This window comes from Xyrauchen texanus, chromosome 25 (assembly GCF_025860055.1).
Source record: "Xyrauchen texanus isolate HMW12.3.18 chromosome 25, RBS_HiC_50CHRs, whole genome shotgun sequence".
Taxonomy (NCBI): Eukaryota; Metazoa; Chordata; class Actinopteri; order Cypriniformes; family Catostomidae; genus Xyrauchen; species Xyrauchen texanus.
The window spans coordinates 35,383,664-35,401,590 of NC_068300.1; the positions used below are offsets into that span (position 1 = coordinate 35,383,664).

Genomic DNA, 17,927 nt, shown 5'->3' on the forward strand with positions numbered 1-17,927 from the left:
CAGTCCTCAAATACAACACATCAAACAGCACAGCACGCTCTTGACTTCAAAACAAGAAATTGCAAACATTCTAGCAAAAACTTTCGAAAACAATTATCTATTGAGAACTGCCTTCCTGCTTTTCGAACTTTTCTTGTTCAACAAGAAAAAGAAAAGATTAACTTCAGCTCCACTAACACAGTACCATACAACCAACCTATTTCTATGGAAGAACTACAGCAAGCCATTAAAAAATCCCACGACACAGCTGTTGGACCGGATAAAATCCACTTTAAATTATTAAAGAATCTACCTCACCTTTCCCTGAAAATGCTCCTTAGAATTTTTAACTCCATCTGGATTTCAGGAAAAGTCCCATTCACCTGGCATGAAGCAGAAATATTACCTATTCCAAAGCCAGAAAACGACCATAACGACCCCATAAACTACCGCCCTATAGCTTTATCTAGTTGTTTATGCAAGACAATGGATAGGATGGTCAATGATCGCCTGGTCTGGATACTGGAATCTAAAGACCACATAAGTAATGCCAGATGTGGTTTCAGGAAAGGTCTTGAAAGCTATATTCGAGACGCCTTTACCAGAAAAGAACACGTAGTTGACTTCTTTGATTTGGAGAAAGCCTATTACATGACATGGAAACATGGCATTTTAAAGGATCTGTACCAATTTTAGAGGTTGACTGCCAATCTTCATTGAAATTATATAATGAACAGACTTTTTGAGTTAAAATAGCAAACACCTTGTCTAACCTACAAAAACAAGAACTTGGAGTACCTCAAGGAAGTATCCTATCAGTTACCCTCTTCAGTATTAAAATAAATAGCATTGCATAAGTCATTCTGATGTCCTCTGTAGTTTATATGTAAATGATATCTGCATTTGCTACAAGAGCAAGTACATACATACTATCGAGTGAACAAACAAAACAAAAACCATCTGTATGCATTTCTGTTGGCTTTGTTCACTACACAATAACCCAGAGCTGTTTATGGATGGAGTCCCCATTAAAGTTGATAAAGAGAACAGATTTCTTGGGATCACTTTTGACAACAAACCGTCTTTTATCTGTTATTTTTTATTAAAAAAAAAACAAGTTTCATTTGTCCAATTGGCCTACATATAAAAACCCATCTGGAGAATCTGAAAGTGGATGTAAACAGTTTGGAACAGACACATTTCTGCAAAAGTCCTCTATGGGATCTCAAAATCCTAAAATCCTTCTGGATTTAACAAGGAACCAAAAATCCAAAACGCATCCGAATGATTTCCATCAACAATTTCTGGACATAAGAGCAGTATCCCCACAACATATCCCAATATACACAGATGGATCTAAATCTGGAAATAAAGTGGCAGCAGCGTTTGCAACATCCAACTGTGTCAGGGTATCCACATCCCTGACCAAAGTTTAGTTTTCACCGCAGAGGCAAACGCTCTACTACTGGCACTGAAGTTTGAGACTGCTCCACAAAAAACTTTTTTTTAATAATAACTGATTCAAAATCATTTCTTGAAGCATTGGAAACTACTAAAACTGATAACCCAACAATCATGAATATTTTAATCAAACTGTCATCTCTTGAAGCAAAGATATTATTAATATTATTTTCTGCACGGTACCTGGACATTCGTGAATCTCCGGTAATGAACAAGCAGACAGCTGCCAGAGAAGCACTATCTACTGAACCAGTAAAATGCCCTATACCTTCCACAGATCTTAAACCAACTCTATATAAAAAAACTAATGGCAGTTGGAGTGGGATCCATTTTTAAACAACAAATTACGGGTAATAAATATTGTTTTTGGAACAAGATATGTGTTTCCTTTTAATAGTTGCTGGGATCAAGTCATTTACATACGATGCCGGATAGGACTCGCACACCAATTTTTACTATCAGGAGAAAATTCACCAAAGTGCTAATCTTGTCAGAACCCACTATACATTAAACATATTTTACTGGACTGCCATACCTCTACACATCTGAGGAACATGTATTATTCAGTTGATACTTTTGAAAAGGTTTTTAATCAAGTGAATTCAAATTTAGTTTGAAGGTTTTGAGGAAAAATGAATCTTAAACACCTTTTTTAACCTTATTTGAATATAGCCATAGAAGCTGGCATGGCATAAAAATGAAAAATAATAGTTATAGTTTTTGCATATTAATCTGGGATAGGATGAAGTACTGTAATGTTGACATAACCTTTAATAACCTTTAAACTCTGGTCTGTACCTCACACATGACTATCAAATGGGTTCAGAAGATTTAGACTATAGTGCACAAGTCTTATTGATTATGTTTATGGTGCTTTTCCATTTGTATCATGAAGCCTCCATCCCCAAGCACATTTTGTTCTATGGAAAAGAGCAGCTTTGGGACTCCTTTTTTGTTCCACAAAACAAAACAATCGTAAATGTTATGAATGACATGAGGAGGAGAAAAATAGTTTTGGGTAAACTATCCATCATAAAAATGACACTTCTGTGTGATCTGACCTCACACATAGATGAGGCTCTGCCTCCAGGCACACAGGGTGCAATGCAGCTGACCTTACGGAAGCTGGGCTGTGACTATTACCCTGTCCACAGACCAGGTGAGTGACAACACAGTTCAAAAGAGGACATTGCTCAAAATACATGCCCTCCGGTTTATAGTTTTAACGTGCTTTTGTAGCTGAGGCTTTATGGCCATGTCGCATGCCATATTCATTTCTTCTATTGAGCTCGGTGATTTCCTGTTATTCACTTAGTTTATTAATTGTAAGGAAGCACAATGAATTTATTCTGTAAATGGTTGGCTGTAGGGTGATGGACAGCTGTGAAGGTCATTTCAGCTGTTTAGTGATGTATATATACTGTTGTGCTGTACAGGTGACGACTGTCGGCACTGGGAACGTCACTGTGGGGCGATGGAGTCTCGTGCTCAGTGGGCGGCCAAACTGCTTCAAGAGTTCCAGAGGAGAGTGGAGGATCTGGGCGTCCCTGGACCACTTTCAGAATCACCTGCCTCTGCCAAAGACTCTCCAGCCAAAAGAGCCAAGGGTAAACCAATAATAAATCCCTCTTATCTTCAAAATGTAATTCAGACTGACCGTTTATATTTAAAAACCCAATTTACTTTATTCTGAATAGGGAAATTCCAGCATTACAGATGTAACATTTGCAATCAAAATGTGAAATTTAACATATACTCATTGCCATTATATCAAACCATTTGTATTTACATAAACCCTGCAAATAGATCCCAGACTTCAGGACATTTAGTCTAGACTAATTCTTTCCTTTTCTTTTTCTTTTTTGTAGCTTATTGAAAATTGAAACGCACAATCCAGAAATAATAATAGCCATGGTATATAGAAGGGTTGGAAGTGCTAAGAACATGAAATATATTTTTTTATTTCATTTATTTTTTCGTACATGACATCTCTCTGTTATGGACATGACAGTTGTGTAAGTAGCAAAAACCATCCAAAACACTTTGAAACCTGCAGACTTTATCCTCTGAGACATTGGAATTAAATCCATCAAGGTTGCATGATGAATTGAATTAAGATTGAAATTGCTATATGCCCTTGCAAGATTACTAAGCCACAAAAGGCTGCGTTTTAAAATATAGTGTGCATTGACCGCTTCAGTCAGTGCTGTGTGAGCATTCGGCGCCCTCTGTCTGGTGTATGCAGGACACGCTGAGCAGAGCAGCAATATGAGATGATTCAGTGTTTATAACATTACAACTCAAATCGCAAAGTTTGTCAAAATGTCCTTTCCCAAATATTGGCTGTAGATACAGAAGCTTGAAACATGTCACAGATCAAAGAAACAGTATGAGAGCTTTCTGAATCATTATGGTAAAAGAACTAGCGGTGGAGGTTTGTGATTCTCCCATTGATATACATAGTATGGACACTTCATATCAAATCATGTCACGTTTGTAACACATTATTATGGGTGTTTAAATGAAAGAAGGGGGACCATTTGTTCATCATTCTTAACCTCAACATATGTTAGATTACAGTAGTACAGAAAGTATAGCTTATTGGAATGCACATTGTTTAAGTGATATACACTTAACCTCTAAAACATTAGGGAAGTGACACAGCACTAATACACAGCAACATAAAAAATTATGTGCTATTTTGACCAAGTAAGTGTATATATTTCTTGTCTTTCTGGAAATAGTCTTTTGACCCCATTTTTGCAGCCATGAAATACAGTGTGGGTGTTATGATGGGTGTGGAAACAGGACAAGACAGACGAGAGGTGCGGATCCAAGCGCGGTTTTATTAAGGATTAACACAGAAGAAACAAAATGTAAACACAAAGGAAAGTCCACGATGGGAAAACAGGAAACTAAAACACCACGAAACAGATTTAACACGATGAAACAAAACTAAAACAAAGCTAAGAACTCGGGTAGGGAACACGGACCAAGCTAGACAACATACAGGAAACGAACAACAGTCGACAGAGACTAAGCAAAGAACCAGGGTTTAAATACACAGACAAAGTGGAGACTGAACGAGACACAGGTGGAAACAATGATGAGTGCAGGCAGTGAGGGAGGCCGGGAATTGTGGGAAATGTAGTTTAACACACGGACAGTGAGACTCAGGGCGGACAACAGGGAAAATGTGACATGGACCGGGATCGGTGACGGGTGAGATGGAAAATACGGAGCGGACAACAAGGAAACGTGAAATAATCGTGATAGTGAAACCGAGAACAAAGGGCAGACAACACAGGAACGTAACATAACCCCCCCCAAAAGGACCGGATTCCAGACGGTCCTATAGCAAACAGAAACCCCACAAAGAACAACAAAAACAAAAGATCCAAGGAGTGAGGGGGTAGACCCGGGGGAACACAGACAGAAGAAAGGGAGCACAAGGGACACAGAGACCATCCAAGGAGGCACAAGGGACAAATAGACAGTCTACGGGGGCACAAGGGGCAATTAGGCAGTCCATGGGGGCACAAGGGGTAATTAGGCAGTCCACGGGGGCACAAGGGGCAATTAGGCTGTCCACGGGGGCAAGAAGGGAAATGAGACAGTCCACGGGGGCACAAAGGGAAATGGGACAGTCCACGGGGGCACAAAGGGAAAGGTTTAGGAGGCCAGGGAGGTATCGACCGGGCAGGGACAGTTTTCGGTGGTCTGGGAGGTGTTGCCCGGGCAGGGTCGGGTTTAGATGGTCCGGGGGCTGGCCGTAAGGCAAGGGCCGGTTCAGGGGGCCTGGGAGGAGGCCACAGGACAGAGGTTGGTTTTGGTGGCCTGGGAGATGGCCGTGGGCCAAGGGCCGGTTCAGGGGACCTGGGAGGTGGCCACAGGACAGAGGCCGGTTTTGGTGGCCTAGGAGATGGCCGTGGGGCAAGGGCCGGTTCAGGGGACCTGGGAGGTGGCCACAGGACAGAGGCCGGTTTTGGTGGCCTAGGAGATGGCCGTGGGGCAAGGGCCGGTTCAGGGGGCCTGGGAGGAGGCCACAGGACAGAGGTTGGTTTTGGTGGCCTGGGAGATGGCTGTGGGCCAAGGGCCGGTTCAGGGGACCTGGGAGGAGGAGTGGCCACTGGGGAGGCGCCAAGGGGGACCTCTGAGGCGGAGCCGAGGGAGGCTCGGGAGGCGAAGCCGAGGGAGGTGATGGCTCAGAAGGCGGAGCAGAGGGAGGCTCTGTAGGTGGAGCTGAAGGAGGCTCAGGAGGCGGAGCCGAGGTAGGCGGCGCCGTAGGAGGCTCTGGAGGCGGAGCCGTAGGAGATCGGGAGGCTCAGAGGGCGGAGCCGAGGTAGGCGGCACTGTAGGAGGCTCTGGAGGCGGAGCCGTAGGAGGCTCTGGAGGCGGAGCCGTAGGAGGCTCTGAGGGCGGAGCCGTCGGAGGCTCGGGTGGCTCGAGAGGCGGAGCCATGGGAGGCTCGGGAGGCAGAGCCGTAGGAGGCTCTGGAGGCTGGGCCGTAGGAGGCTCGGGAGGCTCTGAGGGCGGAGCCGTCGGAGGCTCGGGTGGCTCGAGAGGCGGAGCCATGGGAGGCTCTGGAGGCTGAGCCGAGGAAGGCTCAGGAGGCGGGGCCGAGGAAGGTGGCACCGTAGAAGGTTTCAAAGGCGGAGCCCTAGAAGGCTCTGGGGTCTCTGAGAGCAGAGACTCGGGAGACGGAGCCGTAGGAGGCTCGGGGGGCGGAGCCCTGGAAGGCTCGGGAGGCTTGAGGGGTGGAGCCCTGGAAGGCTCGAGAGACTTGAGGGGCGGAGCCCTAGGAGGCTCGAGAGGCGGAGCCTTGGGAGGCTCGAGAGACTCGAGAGGCTGAGCCGAGGGAGGCAGCGCCGTCGGAGGTTTCAGAGGCGAAGACCTGGTAGGTTCTGGAGTCTCTGGGGGCAGAGCTTTTGGAGGCTCGGGAGGCGGAGCCGTAGGAGGCTCTGGAGGCAGAGCCGTAGAAGGCTCTGGAGGCAGAGCCGTAGGTGGCTCTGGGATCTCTGCTCTGGAGACTTGGGGGGCGGAGCCCTGGAAGGCTCGAGAGGCCTGAGAGGCGGAGCCCTGAGAGGAGCCCTGAGAGGCTTGAAGGGCGGAGCCCTGGAAGGCTCGAGAGGCTTGAGGGGTGGAGCCCTGGAAGGCTCGAGAGGCCTGAGAGGCGGAGCCCTAGGAGGCTCGAGAGACTTGAGAGACGGAGCCCTGGAAGATTCGGGAGGAGGAGCCCTGGAAGGCTCGAGAGGCTCGGGAGGCGGAGCTCTAGGAAGCTCGGAAGGCGGAGCTCTGGAAAGCTCGGAGGCAGGCTGGAAGCTCGAGGCGGAGCCTGGAAGCTCGGGAGGCGCTGGAAGCTCGGGAGGCGCTGGAAGCTCGAGGCGGAGCTCTGGAAAGCTCGGGAGGCGTTGGCCCTTGGACGGTCATGGCTGCTGGCGCTGGCTCTTGGACGGTCCTGGCTACAGGCGCTGGCTCAGGAACGGTCGAGGTTACCGGCGCTGGCTCTGGGACGGTCGAGGCTACAGGCGCTGGCTCCGGGACGGTCGAGGCTACAGGTGCTGGCTCAGGGACGGTCGAGGCTACAGGCGCTGGCTCAGGGATGGTCGAGGCTACAGGCGCTGGCTCACTGACTTCTGAGGTGACAGGTTCTGGCTGGTTGACCGTGGTATGCGTGGGTACACTGTTCCTGGTCGGCGTGGCTTCTCACCCTCCTCCGGGCTGACGAAGTGGGCCGCGCTGGCTCGTGGAAGGTGACTGGCGTGAGGGTCGGTTCGCTGACAGGTGGGGCTGGTGTTACTGGGGCCGCCGGAGGTGGTTGAAGGGACTCCACTGTGGATGGCGAGGTAGGGTCCTTCTCGGCAACGCCCACGGTTAACGGTGAGCCGCAGACCCGCGAAGTCATCTCCACGAAGCTGCAGAGAGTGCACTCGTGCGTTGCCGGTGGCAACCGTTCCCTCAACTAGGCGTTCAGGTTGCCCCTGAAGTAGACCACCAGGGCAGAGTCCGTGAAGTCTGAGACGCTAGCCAGCTTGAGGAAGTCGCCTATGTGGTTCAACGCCGGTCGGTCCCCTTGCTTTAGACAAAGCAGCTGATAGTTGGCCTGTTGGACCGCTGGATCCATTCTTTGGTCGATTGTTCTGTAATGATGGGTGTGGAAACAGGACAAGACAGACGAGAGGTGCAGATCCAAGCGTGGTTTTATTAAGGATCAACACAGAAGAAACAAAATGTAAACACAAAGGAAAGTCCACGATGGGAAAACAGGAAACTAAAACACCACGAAACAAATTTAACACGATGAAACAAAACTAAAACAAAGCTAAGAACTCGGGTAGGGAACACGGACCAAGCCAGACAACATACAGGAAACGAACAACAATCGACAGAGACTAAACAAAGAACCAGGGTTTAAATACACAGACAAAGTGGAGACTGAACGAGACACAGGTGGAAACAATGATGAGTGCAGGCAGTGAGGGAGGCCGGGAATTGTGGGAAATGTAGTTTAACACACGGACAGTGAGACTCAGGGCGGACAACAGGGAAAACGTGACATGGACCGAGATCGGTGACGGGTGAGATGGAAAATACGGAGCGGACAACAAGGAAACGTGAAATAATCGTGATAGTGAAACCGAGAACAAAGGGCAGACAACACAGGAACGTAACAATGGGTAGTGTTGTTTTAGAAATGGTTCAACTTTTGCACAAAGTTTGACAATGCAATTTCCCAAAACAAAAATTAATTAGAGCACTTTAATAAGGTTAAATATGGACTTTAATGAAAGGGGGTTCGTTCCATTGCTTAACTTTGCTGATCTGGTAATATCTGGTCTTTTTAACTACTTTACTTTTAACTACAGCTTTACTTTTCGGCAGATGTCACCTAATCTGCGTATTCTATTGGTTAACCAATTGCCTGTGCAGATTAGGTGACAGCTGCCGAAAAGCCATTAGCCAAATAGCTATATAAGCATTATTTTAGGTTACTTTTGTATGTGATGCAGCCTATCTAAAATGCACACTTTTCAAGATCTAGTCAATTCCTGATGGATAAAATCAATTCCTGTTTCACTTGAAAATACATATTACAAAAGTAAAATGTGTTAAGAATGCCGTTTCATGATGACTTCAAAATGTATTTCAACAAGGTTGGGCTTCTCTGTTTTTCTGATAAGCTAATATTCCATCGGTTTTGTCAGCACACAAAAGACAAACAGATGTGATTAACAAAACAGGCCTGGATCAGAGTAGTTTCTTTTGGGGTGCACATTTATTTAACATTTTTCAGTCTAAACACTAAAATATGAATGGATAGTTCACCCAAAAATGAGAATTCTTTCATAATTCACTTACTCTTATGTTATTTCAGACTTGTGTGACTAACCTTCTTCTGTGGTTTTAAGTAGATGGGGAATCCCTATCCAGTTTCAGTCCTGAACATGGTCAGACCTCCCGGCGAAGTTCAGCAGCCGTTCTGTCCCCTCTGAAGAGACTTCGCTCCAGCTGTATGGTGATCTGTGTGGATGACCTGGACATTCATCAGGTGTGAGAAATATCAACACACAATGACATACTTCATATACTTGACCAGGGTTTTTATACACTTGAGCAAGGAAAAAATACACTATACTGATCTAAAACCTTTTAGACTTAAAACTTATGATACAATGACTGAAAGTTTTGTAGACAAAATTTAATTGTGACTACATGTTATTTTTTTTTACAAAACTAAAATTATAATTTTAGTGCCCAGCGTAAATGGGAACTCCTATAATACTGTTTACAAAACATCTCAGGATTTTGTCAGCTCTTAGTTTTATGGCTCTGAGGGATTTCCGGTGCTCTTGGCCATCTTGGTGAAATTTTGGTTTAATTCTTCTTAATTTCCATCTTCCAGACTACTCTGATCCTACATGTGCTTATTAAACCACAAGAGGATGTTATTTAATTTTATAAATATATTGGCTCTGTACTGTGCACATTCAAGGTTAATGAGCGCTCTGCTGTCTACAGTCTACACACAAAGATCACGTGAGATGCTCATGATGCGTTGTTGTCAGTGCATGAGTGGCGGCTTCACACATTCACTTTTTATTTAATTAAATCACAGCCTTTAGCAATTTCAGAAGCACAATAAGACATATCAAGATTTTATTTTGATTAATTGTGCAAACATATTTATCCCAAATATTTCAAATTCCATGACATTCAGTCTTTTCTGCATTGCGGAAATCATAAGACCCTTAATAAAAATAAGTATGTGCCCAAACTTTATAGTAGTAGAATTTTTAGTTGTTGAATTATCCAGTCCCAGGGACTGTCTTAAAAGTCTGTAATTCTGCATCTATTATGTGGCACATAGTGCATTGATTTTTATCACACATTTGTATGCTCATGTTATTAACTGTGATAGAAGTCAGTTCCATCCAAAATTAGACTCGCCTGGCAAACAAAATATGCTTATTTAATAATTTGTATCCTCAAGTATGCACATGGGATGATGTTGCTCATATTTTGGTTGCTCTCCTTTCATTTCTAACAAGGTCAGCAAAAACCTGGGGGTTCAAGCGCAAGATGATGATTTGATGAATTTTCACAGACATAAATTGGATATGACATGCTTTTGATACACCTAATCGATTTTCAAGGAGTTTTCTGATACCATGTTCACGTGTAGCATTGATGGAGGAGTATCTGTTAAATGAAAGTGAAGACAATAGCTTAGAGAAGACAATGTGAGACTATTTAATTTTTAATTTGATACACCCTCAGGGCGTGTACATTTTCATCAATGCTGCCAGCTAAGATATGCTAAATGCTTTTACGTATTCACTGTCATCTCTGTGACCTGATTAAAGTGTTTACTGTTAAGGTGGTTGTATTATGAGACAACAAATTTTCCTTGATCCTTTGAAATAAGAGAGTTTGGTGTACTATAAAAACCATCTTAAATTAATTCATCACTACTTTTATTTTTTGTAATATTTTATATTTTACCTTAGGTGTCCACCGGGGGGCGTCACAGCAAGAGAACGCAATCTTTCCTCTCTTGTAACCGCAAATCCCTACATCTCCCAGACAACACTCCAGCAATCCACCTTCAGTTCACAGAGTACTACTTCCCTGATAACCCTGGACTTCCTGGTGTGTTAGCTGTGGTTTTGATGGATGGCATTATCATTATTGTTTAATCAATATCATTAATGGAAACAGATTTACATCATTGTATCACAGTATACAATCTATTTGGTGGGAAAGAGTTTGATTTATTCTTTCTTCTGTCTTTGTTTGACTCCCATTATCATTTTCTCTCTCTAGTACCCTGCTCTAATCTTTATGCCCAGCTGAATGGTCTACAATTGTGTCTTGATGCTCCAAGTGTATTGTGGATTACTCTATTCTCAAGGGGTCTACACAGGACACTGGATCAGGTAAAAGCCTTTTACCACCTCCAGGACAGCAGCAAGAGTGAAGAACACGTCGATGTTCGCTTGGATGCTAGACAACTAAAGGTAAACTGTGAGATCTGACATGCTTTGAAGTGGATTTAATGTCATATGGATGTTTTATCTTGTTAAGGATTGTTCACACTGCCCCAAAAAATACCAACATTTCAAGCATTCTAAAGTTGGTTGCTGGGTTTAGAAAGCTGGGAAACTTACAGTAAATTTTTACACTTCTAAAAGAAAGTTTGTTTTAAAATTCCTGTTCAGACTGAAAATATCTAGGGCAATGAATAAAACAGAACTCAGGTTTCTAGAGACACATTGAAGTTCTTTTTAACCTGACTATGCATCTTCAAAACACAGTGAAAGAAAAAATTCTGATCTGTTTTTTTAGGTGACCCTTTTCTGTATTTCTTTAGCTCATCATTCCTCTGGAATCCTCCATTCTGGACCACCCAGACCGCCCTCAGTTACTGAGTATCAGTCTTCCTCAAATCGTCCTCAGCAATACTCGCCACTCTCCTTATGGTTCCTGCACTGACCTTAACAGCACCTACAACAGCTTCTCGGGTTGTCCTTTCTTCCAGTCCATGGAGTGCCAACCTTTCCCTCGCGACCAGAGCGTCCTACATCCCCTGCCATCCGCATTCCTTCAACACTCTCTGGAAAGTGAACTCCCTCTATGCCCTTCTCGCTCTCAGGACATGTGGTCTACCAGTCTGTCCCGAGTGACTCTAGGCTTTGAGGGGGCACATCGAGGGCTCAGGGGGAAAGCCCTTCCATTCGTGGAGCCCTTTTCCATGTCTTTGTGGATGTGCCACCCTTCTGCCTTCAAAAAAGACTCTCATTGTTCAAGTATAGACAGAGACTCAATGTCCCCATCAAGTTCTATCAAACACCCCCTTCCAACTTCTTTGCAAAGTATCAATGATATATCTGATAAAGTCGACGAGACCAAAGGACTAGTCAACTCTCCCATGGCCTCCATCCATATCTTGGCCCAGTCTATCACTCCAGTCAAAATGTGGCTCAACCACTACCAGTTTGTTGCACTGTTGAGGATGAAGGACTACCTTGCCAAACTAGCTGGAAATTTGAGCAAGGACTTCCAGGGTTTGGGGCATTCGGAACATAAACGAGAGGATCTTCCTTCAGTCTGTGTCTCTGTCCTGATGGAGGCAATAGAGCTCGCTCTGCTGCTTCCTCCTGCAGTTTGCGAGCCTGAAGAGGAAGCCCAATCTCCAGAGAACACGGACACTCCAAGCCTGACAGACTCTGATCTCTCGCCAACACACCACCCCAGTGAGTCTGACCTGCTGGAGGAAAGTGGGCTGGGTGAAAAAGTTATCTCCACGGTAGATCAGGAGGAAGATGTAGAGCAGGAGGGATCGGTGGAGGAGGCTTGTGAAGCTGTTGAGGGAATGGATAAACCAATGGGGCAAGATGATGAAGGTCATGCTGTTGCTCTGGCCCAGTCACTTCCTTTTTCCCCAGTGAACCCTATGGGACTGCCCCGACATGGCTCCACTTTCAGCCTGGAGGGGGAGCTGTCCAGTGCCCTGAATGCCACTAAAGGTGTCACGAAAGATGCATTCAGTGCCTCCCTGGATCTCACCAAGGGGGCGCTTTCCATCACGAAAGATGCCTTCAGTCTCCTGAGCAGAGGATCTGCTATGACTAAGCTCTTCACACCTCAAAACAAGTAAGAACTATTTAGAACATCTGCATTGATGTTATCTTTTCTACTCAAGTCTTGATCTAACCTAGTTAAAATTGTATTTGTTTTATGTTTGAAAAAAATTGGTCATATCTAGTTCAGGTTTGAAAGTTGTCAGCTGTTTCAAAAACAACCAAATTGAATTAGCATTCTAATAAAGAAAGCTTTACTAATGTACATTTTTATAATGTATTATCTGTAGAGATGGTAATCTAACAAGGAATTAAAAGGTGAAGTATGTCATTTCTGTGCTACTAGTGGCACAAACGGAATTAAAATAATAAAGTGTGTTTTTAAACGACCTTTGCCAACACCCCTTAGACTCATCCCGCCCTTTTGCACTCTCTGATTCCCTATTTACAAATAAGCCATACTAAATAAAAGGTGATAAACATGAACATCATAATAAATAAGACCACTATAACATATGAACACCCGACAGAAAGCGTGGCAGATGAATCGGGTCGTCCGATAACATCGCAGGATTGAATGGCAGCTAGGTGTGTGGGGAATCCAGCACATGAGGGTAGGATGGTTCTTCTGGTAACTAGTAAGCATAGAGTGTAGAGTATCTTAAGAATTTATCTGGAGCTCGACAGTAATGAGCTAACATGTCTGGCAATACCTTGAGTGTAGCTTACCTGTCGGGAAGCAACTTGGCAAGTTTGCTGTCTCCGTTAAATTCCCTAAAAATCCTCCAACTTGTAAATGCAACATCAATGTTCACTCTGGTTTTACTTCATACTCTGTTTCTTAAAGCAAGTTTTCGAATTTGCAATGCTAAATTTATTTTCCTGTGTATACATTTGTGTGACGATGTGGAGGGTGTGGCTGGGCTGTGGGGGTGCACACCTGCCGCTAATTGCCCATTCAGCGGGAGAGAGATGAGAAGAGGAGCCGGGATGCCAGAGAGAGAGAGACACGAACACAAACGGAGCTGTGTGAACATCTGATGTTATGTTCCAGTTCAGTGTTTTATGTCATAATTAAAGTCTTGTTGATCCGGTTCCCGCCTCCTCCTTTCCCGAACACCCATTAAACTGGTGCCGGAACCTAGCAATGGGGGAAGACTGCCAGGGGGCGGGGGAGCTCACTGCCATCCGCCAGGAAGTGAAGAAGCCGTTGCCAGTCGCTAGAGGGTAGAGGAGCCACTGACATTTGCCGGGAGGTGGGGGGCCTTGCTGCCGTCCACCAGGAAGCGAGGTCCAGTGCCCTGCTTCGCTGAGGACCGCTGCCCAGCTGGCCCGAGGGCCGAATGGCGATGTGGTCGTTGCTTTTCCCTTTCTCTCCCTCTCTCTCTCTCTCTCTCTCCTGCCCTTTTTTCCTCTCCTCCCCTCATTCTACCCAGGTACCCAGGAGGTGGGGAAAACCGGCCAACGAGGACATGGCCGAAGGGGCAACTCCGCCCCTCCAGGATGGGAGGGGGGGAGTAAGTCAGTCCACAGCTTTGCCCGGCCTGAATCGGGTGGTGGGGGTATGTGACGAGGAGGAGGGCATGGCCAGGCTGTGATGGTGCACACCTGGTGCTGAGTAGCCCAATCAGTGGGAGAGAGATAAGAGGAGGAGTCAGGGATGCCTGAGAGAGAGAGAGACACACAGACGGAGCTGTGTGTGTGTGTGTCGTCGACATCAGTTGTTATGTTCCAGTTCAGTGTTTTATGTTATAATTAAAATATTTGTTGATCTGGTTCCCTCATCCTCCTTTCCTGAACCCCATTACAGTTTGCCATTTGATATTCATATTCCCCCGGCTGAACAAGTAGCCACATCCCAAATTCATGCTATAGGCTGAGCTACAAAAGGATGGGAGGAGCTGAGCGAATACAATTCAAAATTCAACATCAATGTTTTTATAGTGCCTTTTGGGGGAGGTAAACCCATGAATGGCTTACTTTTATTTGTCAATGAACAATAAACTGGGATAGTAGAACGTATTTGAACATAAAAAAGCTACATACTTCACCTTTAAGGAATTGATCAATTCTGGTTCATTAACAGTATCATAAAAAACATAGAAATATTTGGAAATTCAATTTTTGCTGGATTTACTGCCCTCAGCAGCCTGTTAAAAATGATGAGAAGATTTAATATTTTAAAAGAACACATTCTTGTTTTTATTCATTCAAAAGTGTATATTAAACTACACATAGTCTTATCAACTACCATCCAGCAATTAGGCTTCTCCAGTCCAGTAATTAATCTTAAACCTTAAAATTCTTGGTTCATCTGAAGTCCAACATGATTAAATAAATTACTTATTAGTAGGGCTGCAAATAATGATTATTTATATAATCGATTAATCTTAACGATTATTAGAATGATTAATCGACTATTCTGCGATTATTGCACTGATTAATCATTAGCTCTTATCTGATTATTCAGCTTGTCCCTCGACTTAAAATATTGTATTAAACGTGCTTTCTAACTATAAAGAGGTAAAAATCATCAAAATACCTCTAAATTACATTCACTGAATAAAAGGGGAAAAAATACTTTTTATTAAATTTAATTCAGTAAAGAATAAAAAAAAATCCTATTGTTATCAATGATTTAAAATAAGTGTATTTTTTCACTTGGTTATACTTATGCGAGTGCAGTAAAGACAAAATATACTTATATTCAAGATCTATTCTCTAAAAGCAAGTCTAAATATCTTACCTGCTGCTTCTCAGGTGAATGCACCTTTTTTAGATTTTCAGATAACAATTTTTTCTTCTGCAGTATAGCTGCTAAAAAAAAAATTGCATTGTTTTTAAGGAGTTATAGATATTTATATTGGAAAATAACCCAAAACAAAAACAAATCAAAAATGTATTTTGTTGTATTGTATAATGGGGTGAAGACTCTCTCACCTTTCTGTTCAATTCAAACCATCTTTAACTCACATAAAAAATATTCTCTTATTAATAAAGCTGCGTATTGCCAATTTTCTTCACCATAATAAACACACAGTGACACATATATTATGATTCAATAACTCATGAGCAATCACGTTATAATCTAGCTGCATTAAGCATGCACGCTCGAGGGACGAGTATCCCCATGACAGAGTGTGCATCAGCCGTGTTCAGTTTCAATCTCTCCCCCTTAGATCGGGACACTTTGCGCAACTTATAGAAGAGGCGCTGACCGCACAGAGAAATGCCAGTTTCGGAGTTTGCAGTTATTTACATGATCTGCTTCTGTATTATTTGAACTTTAATAAAGCTATAATGCCTTAAATATAACTGTATTTAAGATGTAACGCCGGGGTGTTTCTTTTAAAGATGTTTGACATGCAAGTTTTGCTTCAGCAGAGCTCCATTCCACAACAAGAGCACTTCTGTTTTTACATATTTTGTATTATAAATTGAATATTAGTTCTAATTGCATTATAATTCCCTCATACTTTGTGATCTACATCACCTGAAGCTGTGAAAGTTTAGAGTGCATCTGGACAGTGGTCTGTGTAATTCTTCTCCTCAGTCAGACGTGAACTGCAGTGCTGCTCTCACACGTCATCATTAGAGTTTAATGTGATCTCATGGTCATTTATATGAGATCAAACGACTATTCGACAATTTTTTATTGTCGATTTTGTCGATAACGCTGATTAATCTTTTCAGCCCTACTTATTAGTTTCTTTTTTATTCACTAAAAAGAACCGGCTGATGACTGTCATTCATTGTTGCAGAATGATAGCTTAAGAAACACTGTCATTTCTGAGTATTTTAGAACAATGTTTTGTCCACATTGGCAGAAGAAGCATGATCGAGAACCCTTTATGAAACCAAAAGTCATGAAAATTGTTTGGTTCTGTTATTTATATTTGGATTTTTGTTTTTTTTCAGAATAAGAACAGTTTCTTGATTATCAACCCTAATATTCAAGCTGGAATTATGACAAAATATACCCTAACTGTGATCAGGTCTTGTAACATCAGGATAACCACATCAAATAAATAAATAACATGTGTATTTGAGTTCGAATATTTTAATCAGAGTCATTTGAGAGTCATTAGAGTATTTTATGAAATTAAATTATTAAAATAACTTTTCACTGTATGTGAGAATGAAGTGATATGAGCAGTGAAATGAGAGACATCTAGCAAAACTATGCAGCAAAGCGCCTGCGGTTACTTACCAATCACAACCAGTGAGCGATGTAATAAGCAGTTAGTGGTTTGAGTGAATAAAAATTAATAGAACTGTAGAAAATCCGTTTTAGCTATAGCTTAAACTTAGTTTAGCTTTAGGTGTGTTTGTAATTCTATCTATAGCAAGTTGTAAATAATTTAGCTTTTAACACCTGACCATGGTCAGAAGCAGTCTAAACTGGAGAAATTACCAGTTGATCAGAGACAGTTAGCTTGTGGTTAAGCTTGCAACAAAGTCTTATTTGTTTTTGGAAAACACTGGCCATCTTTTGAATGAGCTCACATGCAGTACACACAGTACAAATGCTTTTGGCTGTTCTAGTGACTGGCTTTATTTACATAAGGGAAGCACATTTGGCTTTATTTGAAACTACACACCAAGTTTCCCACCTTTATGTTGTTCCAAACCCATTTATTTTATTTTTTTTTAAACACAAAAAAGTGTAAGGCATTTATCTGAATGTCCCAAGTGGGTCTTTTCAATACAACAAAAGGGAATGGGTACAGACACTGTCAAGCTCCAAAAATGCATAGTGAGTCCTGTCATTATCTGGTCATATAGACTAGTTTTATAATCATTTGTGGTCATCCTCAGTATCATTCCTCAGTAACTTTTTATTTAGCACAATTGGGGTGACCTAACTCTTTAATATGTTGCATAACCAATAATGGTCAAAGCTCTTTATGCCTGGGATGTTTAAATTCATTTTTTCTCCGCTGTTAATTAATCGTGGTCCTCTGTTATGATGATTTGGCTGTAGGGAGCAAAGCTCACTGCCAGAAGAGTCAAGTCCCTCCATCATGGGGAACCTGCGGCTTCAGTCCATGAAACAGTCGCCTTCCCAAAATTCCTGTGACAGTGCCATTCTTGAGGGGAGCCTGGCGGACGATGGCTTATCCGTTGACAGCGACATCAGTGAAAACTTTGTCATCCTCATGGACTCTGGTACATCCTCATGGACTTGCTATATAAATCAATATATTGCATAAGTATGTGATTATGTACAGTCAGCCAGTCATTGTCGCAAAAATAAACCTTGACAGGGTAATCGGGGTTAAATTATGTTATTATTTAAAAAGAAAGAAATTGCAAAGTCTCTAGAAACAGCTGAATTCCACCTCCATTTTGGAGTTCTGTTGGTGTCTATTTTGACCATCTGACAGCTCATTATCCTGCTTATTA

At 43.0% G+C, this 17,927-nt stretch overlaps 1 protein-coding gene across 1 annotated transcript in view; it reads left to right on the plus strand.

Annotated features, from left to right (window-relative positions):
• LOC127618452 (UHRF1-binding protein 1-like) overlaps positions 1 to 17,927 on the plus strand; it is a 49,816-nt gene that overhangs the window by 20,443 nt on the left and 11,446 nt on the right. The window contains exons 9-15 of the mRNA XM_052090899.1: positions 2,513 to 2,599; positions 2,877 to 3,047; positions 8,853 to 8,989; positions 10,449 to 10,590; positions 10,765 to 10,958; positions 11,312 to 12,594; positions 17,506 to 17,690. Coding sequence (XP_051946859.1) covers positions 2,513 to 2,599; positions 2,877 to 3,047; positions 8,853 to 8,989; positions 10,449 to 10,590; positions 10,765 to 10,958; positions 11,312 to 12,594; positions 17,506 to 17,690 — 2,199 coding nt within the window. The remainder of the gene's footprint in view (positions 1 to 2,512; positions 2,600 to 2,876; positions 3,048 to 8,852; positions 8,990 to 10,448; positions 10,591 to 10,764; positions 10,959 to 11,311; positions 12,595 to 17,505; positions 17,691 to 17,927) is intronic.